The following is a 14,947-nucleotide window of genomic DNA, read 5'->3' on the forward strand; positions in this document are numbered from 1 at the left end:
TGAAAATAAAAATGCACCATATCAAAATTTGTGAGCACAGCTAAAGCATTGCTGAGAAAAAAATGTACAGCACAAATGCTGACATTAGAAAAGAAGACAAGTCTCAAATGAATAATATAAGCTCTCACCTCAAGAACCCAGGAAAAGAAGACAAAATAAACACAAGGCAAGCGGGAGGAAGGAAGTCAATGAGATTGAAAACAAAACAAACAAAAAATAGAAAATCAATGAAAAGAAAGCTGGTTCCTTTAAAAGATCAATCAAATCTCTAGCAAGTCTAACAACAACAACAAAATCCAAGAGAGAAAAGACACAACATCAGGATGAAACAGCTATCATTATAGACCTTGCACACATCAAAGGATAATCAGGAAATACTATGAACAACTCTACAGACATAAATTTGACAATTTAACTGAAATGGACCAATCCCTTCAAAAGTATCAACTATTATAATACACCAAACATAAAATATAAAAATTGGATAATTCTATAACTATTAAGGAAATTGAATTTGTAATTTTAAAACTTCCAAAAAAAGAAAATTTCAGTTGCACTGGAGAATTCTACCAAACATTTAAGGAAGACTTAACACAAGTATACACAATTTATTCAGATATTATAAGAGGAGAAAACACTTCCCAATTCAGTTAATGAACCCAGTGTTACCCTAACACCAAAACAGACAAAGCGACACACACACACACACACACACACACACACACACACACACACACACACACAAAACTATAGACCAGTAATCCTAACGAATATAGATACGAAAATAGTAAGCAATACATAAACAAATGGAATTAAGCATCATATAAAAAGAGTTATGTTCCATGATTAAGTGGGCCTTATTTCAGAGATACAAGAAAACCCATCAATGTAATCCATCATATTAACAGACTACAAAAAAAAATTCATTATATCAATTGATGCAGTGAAAGTATTTGACAGAATTCAACATCTACTCATGATGAAATCTCAGAAAACTAGGAATAGATGGGAACTTCCTCAACTTCATAAAAACCATCTACAAAACAGCCTATAGCTAACATCATATTTAAAAGTGAAAGATTACATGCTTTTTGCCTAAATCGGGAACAAGAAAAGATACCACCCAGTCTTGCCAATGCTGTTCCACATAGTACCAGGTGCTCTGACCAGTGCAACAAGTCAAGAAAAGGGATAGAAGAAATACAGATCAGAAAGGAAAAAAACTGCCCCTATTTTCACAACATGGTTGTTTATGTAGAAAATCCCAGGGGATCTACAAAAAAACAAACAAACAAAAAAACAACAACCAACTCTCCTAGAACTAATAAATGAGTTCAACAAGTTTGCAGGATCCTAATAAATAAAAACCCAGGGTCTGTAACATCCAAAACAACTAAAGGCTCAATCAACCGGAAGTCACTTCTGCGTTGCCATGGTGACCTAGCACTGACTGCCGCAGCTGCGGGAGCCCGGACTCAGCACTGACTGCTGAGGGGGCTGCGGATCAGGCCCAAAGAGAGGCCTGGAGAGAAAAGCAGGATCTGATCTGTAGCCTCCGTGGCAGCTGTTGATCAGCCCTTGCCTCTCTCTTTCACTTGGGGCCTGGCCAGCAGCCACATCTCTCTTTCTCTCAGGCCTCTGCTGGGGCTGCTGATCAGCCCTGCCTCTCTGATCAGGCCTGTTGATAGGCCTCGAGATGTTGACTGGCATAGAAACTGACCAATCAGAACCAAATCTGGGTCAACTGTGAGGAGCCAATGGCTGCCTAGGAGGCGGAGCTTTTGACGCTGACTGGCATAGAAACTGACCAATCAGAACCTAATATGGGTGAACTGCAAAGGCAGGACCTAAGGTGGGGGTTGAGGAGGGGTTTTAAGGGCAACGGCTGTTTGGTGTAAGGTATAAGAAAGCGGTTCAATTTTTTAATGACCAGTTTGGCAGCATAGTGCATATGGCTGGCTATCATAAAAATATTATGTATTTTTGTCTGCCAAGAGCATCTCCTCCTAATGAAAAAGGCTCCTCCCCTCCCCATTTAAGCAATCCTATCCTATATAATCTATCTATACTACTAAAAGGGTAATATGCTAATTAGACCGGGTTGACTGGCCATCTTCCAGACATCCGACTTCCTTCCAGACAAAGCCATGGTGGTGGGGGCCAAGGCAGAGGCTGTTAGGGGCAATCAGGCCAGCAGGGGAGGGCAGTTGGGGGCAAGATCAGGCTGTCAGGGGAGGTCAGTTGGGGGCGAGATCAGGCTGGCAGTGGAGAGCCATTGGGGATGAGATCAGGCTGTCAGGGGAGGGCAGCTGGGGGCGAGATCAGGCCAGCAGGGGAGGGCAGTTAGGGGCAATCAGGCAAGCAGAGACAGTTAGGGGCAATCAGGCCAGCAGGGGAGAGAAGTTAGGGGTGAGATCAGGCTGGCAGAGGAGGGGTGTTGGGGGTGAAATCAGGCCAGCAGGGGAGGGCAGTTGGGGGCAAGATCAGGCCAGCAGGGGAGGGCACTTGGGGCAACCAGGCTGGCAGGGAAGGGGGGTTGGGGGTGAGATCAGGCCTGTTGGGGAGGGCAGTTAGGGGTGATCAGGCAGGCAGGCAGAGAGGTTAGGGGCAATCAGGCAGGCAGGCAGAGAGGTTAGGGGCAATCAGGCAGGCATGCAGAGGGGTTAGGGGCAATCAGGCAGGTAGGCAGAGGCAGTTAGGGGCAATCAGGCAGGCAGGCAGGTAAACAATTAGGAGCCAGCAGTCCCAGATTGCGAGAGGGATGTCTGACCGCTGGTTTAGGCCCGATATCTGTGGGATCAGGCCTAAACCGGTGGTCGAACATCCCCCAAGGGGTCCCCGATTGGAGGGGGTGCAGGCTGGGCTGAGGGGAACCTGCCCCCCCATGCACGAATTTCGTGCACCGGGCCACTAGTATAAAATAACATATGGCAATCAATTGTATTTCTGTATCCCAGTAGCAAACACATGAACACCAAAATTAAAAATACAACACCATTTACTATCATGCAAAACAAATGAAACACTTCTGTGTAAATCAAGCAAAAAGGTACAGGAGTTGTGTGCTGAAACTACAAAACACTGATGAAATAAATCAAAAAGGTCTAAGTAAATGGAGAGATACACTGTGTTCAGGCATCAGAAGACAGCACAGCAAAGATGTCAATTCTCCAAAATTTATATATAGGTTCAACACAGCTCCCATCAAAATCCCTGCAAGACTTTTTGTATGTATAGACAAGATTTTCTAAAGTCTGTGTGAAAAGGCAAAGGAGCTAGAATAGCTAAAACAATTTTGAAAAAGAATAAAGTTGGAGAAATCAGTATACCCAATTTCAAGACATTATACAGCTACATAACCAAGCATGTGTGGAATTGGCAAAGAGATCAACACATAGACCAATGAACAAGAATAGAAAACCTGCAAATAGACCCACATAAATATGCCCAACTGATTTTGACAAAGGTGTAAAAGTAAAGGAGGAAGGAGGGCTTTTTCAACAAATGTTGCTAGAGCAATTGGACACCGATAGGCAAAAATAAATAAATGCATAAATAAAAATCCTGGACATAAATCTCACACCTTATAAAAAACCAATTCAAAATGGATCATCAATTTAAATGTACAATGTAATATTTTAAAACTTTCAGAAAAAAATTAAAAAGATAATCTTTGGGACCTAAGGCTAGGCAAAGAATTCTTAAACTTGACACCAAATGGAGAATCCATAAAAAGGAAATTTGATAAGTTGGACTTCTTATCAAAACTAAAACATTTATTCAGTGAAACATCCTATTAGGAAGGTGAGAAGATTAGCTACAGTTTGGGAGGAAATATAAAACTACGTATCCAATAAAGGGCTAGTAAAGAACATGAACAACTCTTAGAACTCACAGAACAACGAAAAACAATACAAAAACCCAAACAGCAACTATTCCATCAAAAAGGATATACAGATGGCAAATTAGCAGGTGAAGAGAGATATTCAGCACCATCAATCATAAAGAGAAATGTAAATTAAAACTATAGTAAGATATCAATACAGACCTATCAGAATGACTAAAATAAAAAATAGTGACAAACCAAATGCTGATGAGGATGCATATAAAGTAGATTGCTCAGACATTGTTGATGGGAATATAGTCTCTTCAAAAAGCTAAAGATGCAGATATCAAAATGACCTAGCAATTTCATTTCTGGGCATTTTTCCTGAAATGAAAATTATAATTACACAAAAACCTATACATATATGTTCATAGTAGCTTTATCTGTAACTAGAGGCCTGGTGCACGAAATTCGTGCATGGGGGGGGGGGTGTCCCTCAGCCCAGCCTGCACTCTCTCCAATCTGGGACCCCTTGAGGGATGTCTGACTGCCCATTTAGGCCCGATCCCGGTGGCCATCTTGTGTCCACATGGGGGCAGGATCTTTGACCACATGGGGGCAGCCATCTTGTGTGTTGGAGTGATGGTCAATCTGCATATTACTCATTTATTAGATAGGATAGAGGCCTGGTGCATGGGTGGGGGCCAGCTGGTTTGCCCTGAAGGGTGTCCCGGATCAGGGTGGGGGTTCCCTTGGGGTGTGGGGCGGCCTGGGTGAGGCACCTGTGGTGGTTTGCAGGCCGGCCATGCCCCCCGGCAACCCAAGTGGAGGCCCTGGTATCTGGGGTTTATTTATCTTCTACAATTGAAACTTTGTAGCCTGGAGCGGAGCCAAGCCTTCTGCTTGCTCCATGGCGGCAGCCATTTCTTTTGGGATTTATGTATCTTCTATAATTGAAACTTTGTAGCCTTAAGCGGAGGCCTGGGCTGGCCAGGGTGTGTGGAAAGCTTGGCTTCCTCCATCGCCGTGGGCAACCCTAGCCTCCTGCTCTTTCCAGCTCTGTGGCTGCTGCCATTTCTGTTTGGTTTTATGTATCTTCTATCATTGAAACTTTGTAGCCTTGAGTGGAGGCCTAGGCCGGCAATGGCAGGCAGAAAGCTTGGCTTCCTCCATTGCCAGGGAAACCCAAGCCTCCCTCCTGCTCTCTGTAGCTGTAGCCATCTTGGTTGGGTTTATTTGCATATTCACTCCCGATTGGCTGATGGGCGTGGCTTGTGGGAGTGGCTTGTGGGTGTAGCGGAGTGAGGGTTAATTTGCATATTACTCTTTTATTAGATAGGATAGCCACAATGAAGAGAAAAAAATCAAACGTCCTTCAATGGGTGAATGGCTACATCACCTGTCATGATGCAGGTGTGCGATGGACTACATGAAAGGAATGAACTTCTGACACATGCAACACCGTAGATGAAGCTCTAGAGAATTATGCTGAGTGGGGTGTTGGGTGGGGGGGGGAGGCCAACCTTAGAAGATTCATACTATATAATTCCATTTATATAACATCCTTGAAATAATACAGATTAGTGGTTGCCAGGGGTTAAGAAGGATGGGGGCAGGAGGAAGTGGGTGTGGCTATAAAGGGATGGAGAAGTCCTGTATTTTAACTATCTCAGTGGTGACATCCTGGTTGTGATGTTGTACTAGAGTTTGGCGAGATGTTAGCAAGGGGAGAGTCAAGATTATTTCTTACAAGTGCATATGCACCTACAATTACCCCCAAATATGTTTACAGTAATTTAATTTAAAAAACAGAACTCAAGAGCCAAGAATTGCTTCTTCCTCTGTGTGCTAACCACGCTTCCCACAAAGGCAGATGTAAAGTGCTACCATACTTCTGGAATCAGGGGAGGGGTGGTGAGTAAAGAAAAGCAGGAGATACCCAAACCACCTCCCAGCTGCCTTATACCCCAAATACCACTGTGCTGCCCACGATTTCATGGAAGTGAGGGCATGGCCACCAGGGGAAAATGAAAGAGAGGTGTCTATAACCTATGCACACGGGGCGTGTGGTATGTGGTGGGCCTGAGAAAAGCAGGAGAGCATCCCAGAGTTAATGAGGGTTAGGGTTCCAGGCAAGGAGTACAGACCATTCAGTCTGTGGCCACAGGCCACCGTCACTGCTGCATGGACAGTGCCCATTCAACAGGTGCCGATTTTCAGCTCACCAGATCTTTCCAGAGAGGCTGTGTCCCCAGAGTATTCCCCAAATCTAATAAAACTTATCACTTAGTGAACATCCTCTGTGTGCCAGGCACCAGACCACTGCTTGCAGGCCCTCTGCATCGCCATGAGCCTAGCCACAGGGAGGTCTGCCGTCCTCATGTCCTAGCCTAGGGAGCCGGATTCCAGGGCACAACAGGGATACCGGGTCAAGGCCAGCCCTTTTGCCCTGGACCACGTGCCTCTTCTTGTGTGGATGCTCTGGCCTTCATGTGTCCTCTATGGGAGGGAGCACTGGATCAAGCCTCACCTCCCTGCAAGAGGGAAAACAGCATTCAGCCTCAAGAGCCCAGGTGGTATTTCTGGGCCAATTAAATCAGAGGCTGCTAATGTGTAATTGGTTTTAAAATCAGCAGACTTGCTTATCTCTGGTTGACAATATTTAAATAGCCAAACGCCCCATTCTGAGTGGTGGTTGTAAACTGTGACCGAGGCCTTCTGCTGAGGCAGCCGCCTTCTGTCAGCTCCCTCCTTGAAAGCAGTGTCCCAGCTCTGATTGGCTGCTGGGGATAAATATTTACGGGACTGTGTAAATGGAGGCATCTGCCTCCAAGCCTGTTGGCAGGATCTCCACAGCAGCACCCATGAAAGCTAGCAGGCTGGAGTGGGGTGGGTGGGGGCTCTCTGAGCTGGCTATCCTTTTCCTATAAATTGACAAGCACTGTAGTCTTCCAGACTCAGGGCCGAATGTATAATTAAATTTCCAGACCAGGATAACAGTGTTGGCTCCTTCTGGGTTCAGAAAGCCACAGCTCGCTGGGGTGGGAGGTCCTGAGAGGACATGAACAGCCCTCCTGGGGTCCCTAAATTATGGGCGCCTGCCAAGCCCTGTTGCTGGATTAGGCCCAGCTCTGCAGCTGACACCTCTAAGGCTAAGGCTGGGGTTCCCTCAACCCGTGGGAGACACAGCCTCCTCCATTCCTTAAGGATGAAATTCCCCTCAGGGCTATAAATGAAGACCTAAAGCAACAAAGTGCCCAGGACAGGGCCCAACATCAAGGGGGACTGCTATGCACAGAGGCCACTAACAATGGTGTCCCAACCTTGCTGCACCAGGTGGTGCTTAAAAATGGAGATCCCGGGCCTCCACCTGTCCTACTGGGAAAGCACTGGGCCTGAGGAATCTGGGGTGTGTGTGTGTGTGTGTGTGTGTGTGTGTGTGTGTGTGTGTTTTAAGGCACTAGCCAGAGAACCCTGATGTCATCGGCCAGCCCCAGTCACGAGGATGGCAGTTGGCATAAGCCTCAAGTCCTAGTTGGCACAGGAAGCCCTCCTGGGCTAGGACAGGCAGAGGGGTAAGGCCCACAAATGCCCTCGGACTCCTTTTGGAGATACTTCCTTGGTTTTATCCTGTCTACTTGTGTCCTAATAATCCTGCTTATTCCAGTCTCCCCGATAAAAACCAGTGATGGTCCTGGTAGGGCTGGTAGCTTTGACTCTCCCAGGAGGGCTCTCAGCATTGGCTGTGGATGACCAGGCTGCCAATGGAGATGACAATACATACACATGTCCTGCACCAGGTTCTCAGTGAGCGCTGTATGAGAAGCGCTGTGTGAGGGGCAGTGGAGGTGTGGGGACACTGGGCACATAGGGAGGCTTGTCTTCATAGCAGACATCTGGCCCCACTGCTTGTGGGCTGTGCCACAGTGGTGTTACTGGACCTCTGTGACCTCCACCATCTCAGTGGCATAGCAGGGAGGTTGGGTTGAGGAACCTGGGACCTCACAGAGGAAGCCAGCCTGCCTGGGGTAGGTGGACCACCTCTTTTGTTGAGGAGAGAGGGTTAATGGAATCAATTGCCTCACTAGGCCTCAGTTGACCCGATGATAATTTAAGGGCAGATTTCATCTGAGCGTAGGCCTCGTGCCCATTTCTTGGAAGGGAGGTGGAGACCTTGGACCTTCAGCAGAGATGACCTGAAAAGCACCCATCCCATGGTGTTAATTGTGATACCGCTATGGGCTGGAAAGATGTCCCCATCCCCATAACCACCAGACAGGCATGTCTGGAACTAGGAGAGAATAGCTTCCCAGAAGTTAAGAATTTGAGAGTATTGTTTGCAATGACAACCACTGTTCCTGGGTCTGTTGCCCTTCCTTTCCTCCTTCCTGAACACTTCATGATGCCTGACTAGGGATGGCTGGACCCCTTGCATCATTAACTTCTTCTGAACACATTCTCTGTTCACCTTCTGCCTCAACTGAAAGTGGTATCCCCTGAGGGTTACACATCCCTGTGCCCTTTCAAAGACTCTTTTCCTTGAGACTCATGTACCCAAGGGCCAGGTCAGGTAGGTGACTTAAGTTCTCCCTGTTCCCACTCCTAAATGACTCCTCCCCCCGCTTCCCTTTGGAGTTGCACCTGCTAGACTTTTATCTTCGCATCACAACCAACACTCCCTTAGTTGCTATTTTCCACCGACCTTCTCACAACTCAGCATCGTGCAGATCTGGGCTCCTGGTTCAGCTTCCTCCTCCCCATCACTACTCCAATCACTGTCCCAGTAGTTTCAATGTCCATGTGGATAACCCAGCTCACATCCTCTTCTCTCAGACTCTCAACCTCCCAACTGTGGCAGTCCAACATCAGTCCCCACTCCTATAATCACATCTGGGAATTCAGTACCAGGGACACCTCCTGAAGTCTCAGTTTCAAGCATCCAACCTTCTGACCATACTCATGACGGTTTGGTTCACACAGTCTGTTATCCCCATTGCAACATGAATTGTGTCAATGACATCCCCCAAACCATGAACCACACTACCTATTTCCATGATCCATTATCCACCTCTGTCTTTCACTTCCCTCCCATCATGAGATAAATTGTGTTCTGCCAAAATTCCTGAGATGAAGTCCTAACCCCCAGTTTTTCAGAATGAGACTGTGTTTAGACATGGAGTCTTTATTGAGGTTATTATGTAAAATGAAGTCATTAGGATGGTGCCTAATCCAACTTGACTGGTGACCTTATAAGAAGAGAAAATTAGGACACAGTGTAAAGACCATGTGAAGACACAAAGAAAAGACAGCCATCCATAAGCCAAGGGGAGGGACCTCAGAAGAAACTGACCCCTGTGATACCTTGATCTCAGACCTGTAGCTTCCAGATCTGTGAGAAAATACATTTCTGTTGGGTTAGCACTCAGCATGTTGTACTTTGTTATGGCAGCCCTAGCAGACTCAGTTTAGATTCCAACATTATAACCATTCCTTTCCCACACCTTCCCCCTTTCGCTCCGTCTTATTCACCAACCTTAGTTAAACCTGGTGATATACCTTCTCCTTGCCTAACCCTGAGGAGCTGAACATTGTGGAGGGAAACTGCAAAAACGATGCTAATTACTTTTCCTAAATGTATGACCCAAAATCCTCAAATATGAGCTCAACACAAGTCCATAAATCTTATCAAGTTTCATGAGTAAGCTCTCTTTCCTACTTTCCAAGAGGGTATTTTATGCATTCTCTCTCTCTCTCTCTCTCTCTCTCTCTCTCTCTCTCTCTCTCTCTCTCTCTCTCTCTCTCCTCACCTGAGGATATTTTCCCATTGACTTTTAGAGAGAATGGAAAGGAGGGTGAGAGATAGAGAGACATTGATGTGGGAGAGACACATTGATTGGTTATCTCTCACATGCACCATGATCAGGGCCACGGATCGAGCCTGCAACTGAGATTCATGCTCTTGACCTAAATCAAACCTAGGACCCTTCAGTCTATGGCTAATGCTCCATCTACTGAGCCAACCTGGTTAGGACTCATGCATTCTCTTTTGTCTTCAGAATACCATCCTCTGCCACTCAGCTCATGGCCATGCTCTGCTAATCTGAGACCAGAAGTCACCAGTTGGAAACCTCCTCATACTTTCACTACCACAGCACAGTCTTGTGGACCTCTGGTCTCCATTTTCCTGGCACCAACCAAAGGCCTCTATTATCTGGGTTCCATCTCCTTCTTTCTTTGCAATAATTTTACCCCTTTATTTATCTCCTCTCTTCTCATTAACAATTCTCCTATGGGATTATGGCCATGTATTTGTCTACATACTACCATGCCCTTGCGTTTACTAATAAAAACACTTCCCTTGACCCCAACCCTCTTCCAGCAACTCCCGCATTTTTCTGCTCCTTTTAATCCCATAATGTCTGAAAAGAGTCCTCCACACTTACTAATTCTACTCATTGACCTCAAACACAATTTCCTTCTGCTGTTGGATCACTTCCATCAGCATATGACCATTCATTCTTCCCACTACTCCAGTCTGGCCTTTGTGAAGGTCACTGGTGATGCTTCCTTGAGCTCTCTATAGCATTCGGTGTGGCTGGCCACTTCTTCCTTCCATCTTGGATCTTTGTGACTCATCTGGTTTTCTCTTAATTTCAGGGCTGCTTTCTCAATGCCCTCAGCATCTTTCTCTATCTGACCTCTGAGGCCCCATTCTTCTGCTTCTAGATGATCTCACTCAGGTCCATGACTAAATATCACTTACATGCTGATGGCTCTCAAATTTATATCTCCATGTTGACCTCTCTCTTGAGTTCCAGACACATAGATCTAATTTGATGTCTCCACTTAGATGACTCAAGGCATCTCAGACCTGACATACTTGGAAAGCACTTCTCCATTTCATAGCCACTTTCTCAACCTGATTCCCATCTCAGCGAATAGAACCACCATCTATTCAGTTGTTCAAATAAAAGATCTGGAAACACTTCTCACTTCTTTTATCATTCTTCTTCTACTTTGAAACATATCTAGACCCCACCTATGTCTTTCCATCCTCCCTCTTAATCCTAGCCCAAGCTGTCATAATCTTTTACTTTTACACAGAAACTGTTTTCTAAATGGTTTCCCCATTTGCCTTCTGTGGGAAAGGGCTGCTCCAGAGAAGAGGGCTCTGGGAAGAAATGGTTTCCTGCCACACAGATGACACAGTCAGTGCTAACTGGATTAATTGAATTTCCAAAGGCAAGGCGTGTGCGCCCCCTCCTTTCTGTCATGCTTCCCACAGAAACAGTACTTCCATTCAGAAAACCAGATCAAGTGCCATTAACAAATTAATTCCGATTAGGGCAGCCCAAGCACTGAGACCTCCAAGCAGTCCCTGGCAGTCCTGCAGGGAGATGTCTTGGCCTGGCCTGCTAATAAAGTGGAAACCATACTGGAAGCAAAAGTGATTATTTTGATGCCTGTCACTGTTCCCGGAGGGGATAAGAGTGAGATTTGATTAGACCATGGTCTACTGAGGGAATGAACTCACTTTCAAATGATGTTATTAATTCTCCAATTTGGCGGCTAGGTTCATGAGAACAGGCTCAGCTCTCAAACTTCCCTGTGGCCTGTGCAACCCCAATTTAGAACCAAGCATTCACAGGTGCCCAATAATTGAATGAAAAAATAGTTCATTGGTAAGTGGGAAATAAGTCTGGGCCCCAGTATTCCTAATAACCCTTCATTATTTTATTTAACAAATACAACTGGGCCCTTACTGTAATTGGCACAGCAGGTTCAAAGTTGAAGCAAACAGACCAGGCCCCTGTTCTCTTGGACCTTATTGACTGGGGGAGGGCAGCAGATAATCATCAGGAATCAAGCAAATGGAAAGCTGACTTTGGGGAGTGAAAAATGCAATCAAGAGGAGAAAACAGGACCAATGGACAGAATATAATTGGGGAGAAATGCTCAAGGAAGACCTGAGGTGTTGAAACTGAGCTGCGCTCTGGATAGTGCAAAGAGCCAGACAGCCTTGGGGGACGAACGTTCTAGGGAGGGAACCAGAAAATGCAGTGCCTGTTGCCGCTACCTCCTCACTCTACCAGTACGGTCAGCATGGCCACTTTGCCAGCCCTCTGCTCTCCTCATGGTACTGGGCAGGGCAGATGTCCCTGATGGGCAGTCCGCTTTGCCCACCCCTAGTCTGCCAGCCTGTATGCCACCCATCCCTCCTGCAGCTCTCACTCATGTCACCGGGATTTGCACAATTTCCACCTCTCCCAACAAAGCCTTTTGAAAGCTTCCCAATTAGAAGGGCTCCCTTCCTGCTCTGAAGTCCTGACGCACTTATTTGGCATTGCTGTCTCTGTTACCTTACGTGGGTAGATATCGCATTACTGTGTATTTGAACCTGCTCCCCAATGCCCTCTATTCCCCTGTTTTTATCTAGTGGGCTGGAGGGCATTTCATCCTCTCTATCTCTTACACTCCCCAGGCCTAGCACAAGTCCTCAGCTTGCAGACACTTGGGGAGTCTAGATAGACACCTGGCCAAATGAAAACTTGAGGGGCAGATGGAAGCTTATGGAAGTCTCACCTCTCATCCAGGAGTCTCTAACAGGGCAAGAAAGGAAGGCTCTCCCAGTTCCTGGGAATAGAGCTGGCTTTGGATTTGAAAAGTAGTTTCCAGAAGGATGGTTTTAAAATGTTAAGACTATAACTGGATTTCTTAGAGGGGTGCTTTGAAACTCTCAGCTTAACGATGAAAAGTTTAGGACCAAAATTTCATATAAAGAAGGCAGCCAACCACCCTCCCAGAGGTGGGCTCCATCCCAAATCCTCATCTGATGGCTCTCCCAGCAACTCAGACCTCTCAAATGAGAACCACCCCTGCCAACAAGTAAAACACAACTGCTTAATTGCTGTTAGCCTTCCTCCAGCTCAAAAGCTTCCCGCCCCAGTGTTCCCAGACATCCCAGGATTCCAATGCTAGCCAGTGTCACCCAGAGCTGGAGCATGGTCAGATGAAATAAGAGGGTACCAAAGGTGCCTTTCAGCATCAAGGAACCTCAGCTGACAGCAAGACTTGCCACCGGGTCCTGAGTTGGAGGGAGGCCTCAGCTCCAGTGCGATGGCAGATGGGGATGAGGCATGGTTCCCGACCCTGGAGGAGGGAAAGCCAATGGATGTGAGGATGAGATGGGCTTGGAGATGCGTTGGGCACTGCGGCTGACCTTTCATGAGGACTGTCCTGGCCTCAGCCCACTGGCTCCTCCCGTCTGATGTCAGCAGGCCGATTGGAGGCAAGCGTTCATCCTCGTTGGAAGCCATTTTGACTATCTTTCTCAACTGAGTGAACAGATCCCCCTCACTGAGACGGCGGAAATTAATGACAACATCCAAGACAAAGAACTGTGGGGAAACAGGTCAAACACATCACTCACGGCAGCCGGGCCAGGTGCCAGGCCTTCACTGAACCTTCAGATCTGAGAATGGATGGAGATGTTCAGGCCCAAGGTTTCCATGTAGTCATGGCTCCGAGTAGTCACAATTTGGGGACCACCTCAACTTTGTTAACTATGCTGGACGCCAAGCTGCTCCAATTCAAAGAAGTTCACATTAAACTTAGCTAAGTGAACCCTTGCTTTTGTGGTTCTTAGTTCTTATAAAAGCACTACCTTTATGAGGAATTGAGTATAAATTGGCACAACCATTGTTGGGGGACAGTGTCTATTAAAACTAAAAATGTGCATACCATATGACTCAGCAATTGCTCTTATAAATGCACATTTTAGCCTAAAGCTTAGAGAAACATATACCCTTGTGCCCTGCTCCCCCATGCCCTCTCTTCCCCTGTTCTTATCATGTATATGGGAATGTACATATGAGCAGTTTGCAGCAACAAAATGGTAGAGAGAACTTAAATGTCTCCAGGAGGAGACGGCTAAGTAAAATGTATGTACTTGTCCAGTGCATGCCTACCCAGCAGTTAAAAAGAACAAACTAGTTCCATATTCAGCTATAGGGATGGATCTCAAACACACTAGTGAGTGCATATAAAAAGGCAAGGAGGTCCCAACAATCTGCAAAGCTGTCTGTTTGTGTATAGTTTCTGGGAAGGTCATGGCCTTGGTCACTGCATGTGGAGGGTCTGGGGCCTTGCAGGATCTCATTAATGACCCTGAGTCCATTATCCAGGCAACTCTTTGACCTGACCTGGAGGGTCAGGCTGGAATGGGAGCCCACTGAAAGTGTTCTTAATTGATGACTCTCCTCATTCTGAAAATCCAACCAGTGGAGAGAAATGGAACTGACAGGGAGTGCAGAGGTCCCACTTTGGGGCCACTCTGCCCCAGCTCACTGTGTGGCTCTGGGAGGGGATGAGCACCCTTGGAAAAGTAGGAAGGCCTGAGCACACATGTGTCCTCCCCGGGCCCAAGAGGCTGTCGCAGCGGGGGCCACTTACCTGGTTGCAGCAGGCCACAATGATGTGCTCCGGCTCAGGCATGACACTGCTCTTCTGGGCTACCAGAGTGTCCTGGATGTGGCCAGGGAGGCGGTAAGAAGAGAAGAGGCCATAGTATTGCTTCATACAGAGCTGCTGCCCTGATAGCTGGCCCTTGGCACAGTCAGTGGGGATGGAGTGACTAGAGGGGGAAAGTGGGGAGCAAGGCAGGAAGTCAGAATTGGTTCTACTGCAACTTGATTAGGCAAAGCGGGGCACAGAAATGAGAACCGCACTATGATGGCAGTCAAAGAGCTTAAACCTCCACTTTTTAAAGTAGTGGAATGCCCATTTCCATGGCCAAGAAGATCCTCAGGGATTTCCCACACCTTCATTAGTCTCCCTCATCCCTGCCTCATGCACTTCAGTGCAGATCTTACCATTTAAGCCCCCTTTGCCTTTGCTTATGCTAATCTTTGCTTAGCATGCCTTCACCCCCACCTTGTGCTCAGCTAATTTGTTTAGAAAACCCCTTCTAGTTCATCACCTCTTCTAGAAGCCTCCTCTGAGTTCAAGGCAGAATATTCTCTTTTCCCTGTGGTTTCAGCATGTCTTGTGTCCTTCCTCCCTCCCTTTCTCTCTTCCTCCTCCTCTTCCTCCTCCTCCTCCTTCTCTTTCTTCCCCCATGTT

General features: G+C 46.6%; 1 protein-coding gene across 5 annotated transcripts in view; it reads right to left on the reverse strand.

Annotated features, from left to right (window-relative positions):
• CHAT (choline O-acetyltransferase) overlaps positions 1-14,947 on the reverse strand; it is a 61,398-nt gene that overhangs the window by 28,050 nt on the left and 18,401 nt on the right. For all 5 annotated transcript variants that reach the window (XM_080641136.1, XM_080641137.1, XM_080641138.1 and 2 more), the window contains exons 6-7: positions 14,279-14,459; positions 13,047-13,224 (exon numbers count right to left, since the gene is read on the reverse strand). In XM_080641136.1, the coding sequence (XP_080497262.1) occupies positions 13,047-13,224; positions 14,279-14,459 (359 nt within the window). The remainder of the gene's footprint in view (positions 1-13,046; positions 13,225-14,278; positions 14,460-14,947) is intronic.

This window comes from Plecotus auritus (genome assembly GCF_963455305.1).
Source record: "Plecotus auritus genome assembly, chromosome: 9".
NCBI lineage: Eukaryota > Metazoa > Chordata > Mammalia > Chiroptera > Vespertilionidae > Plecotus > Plecotus auritus.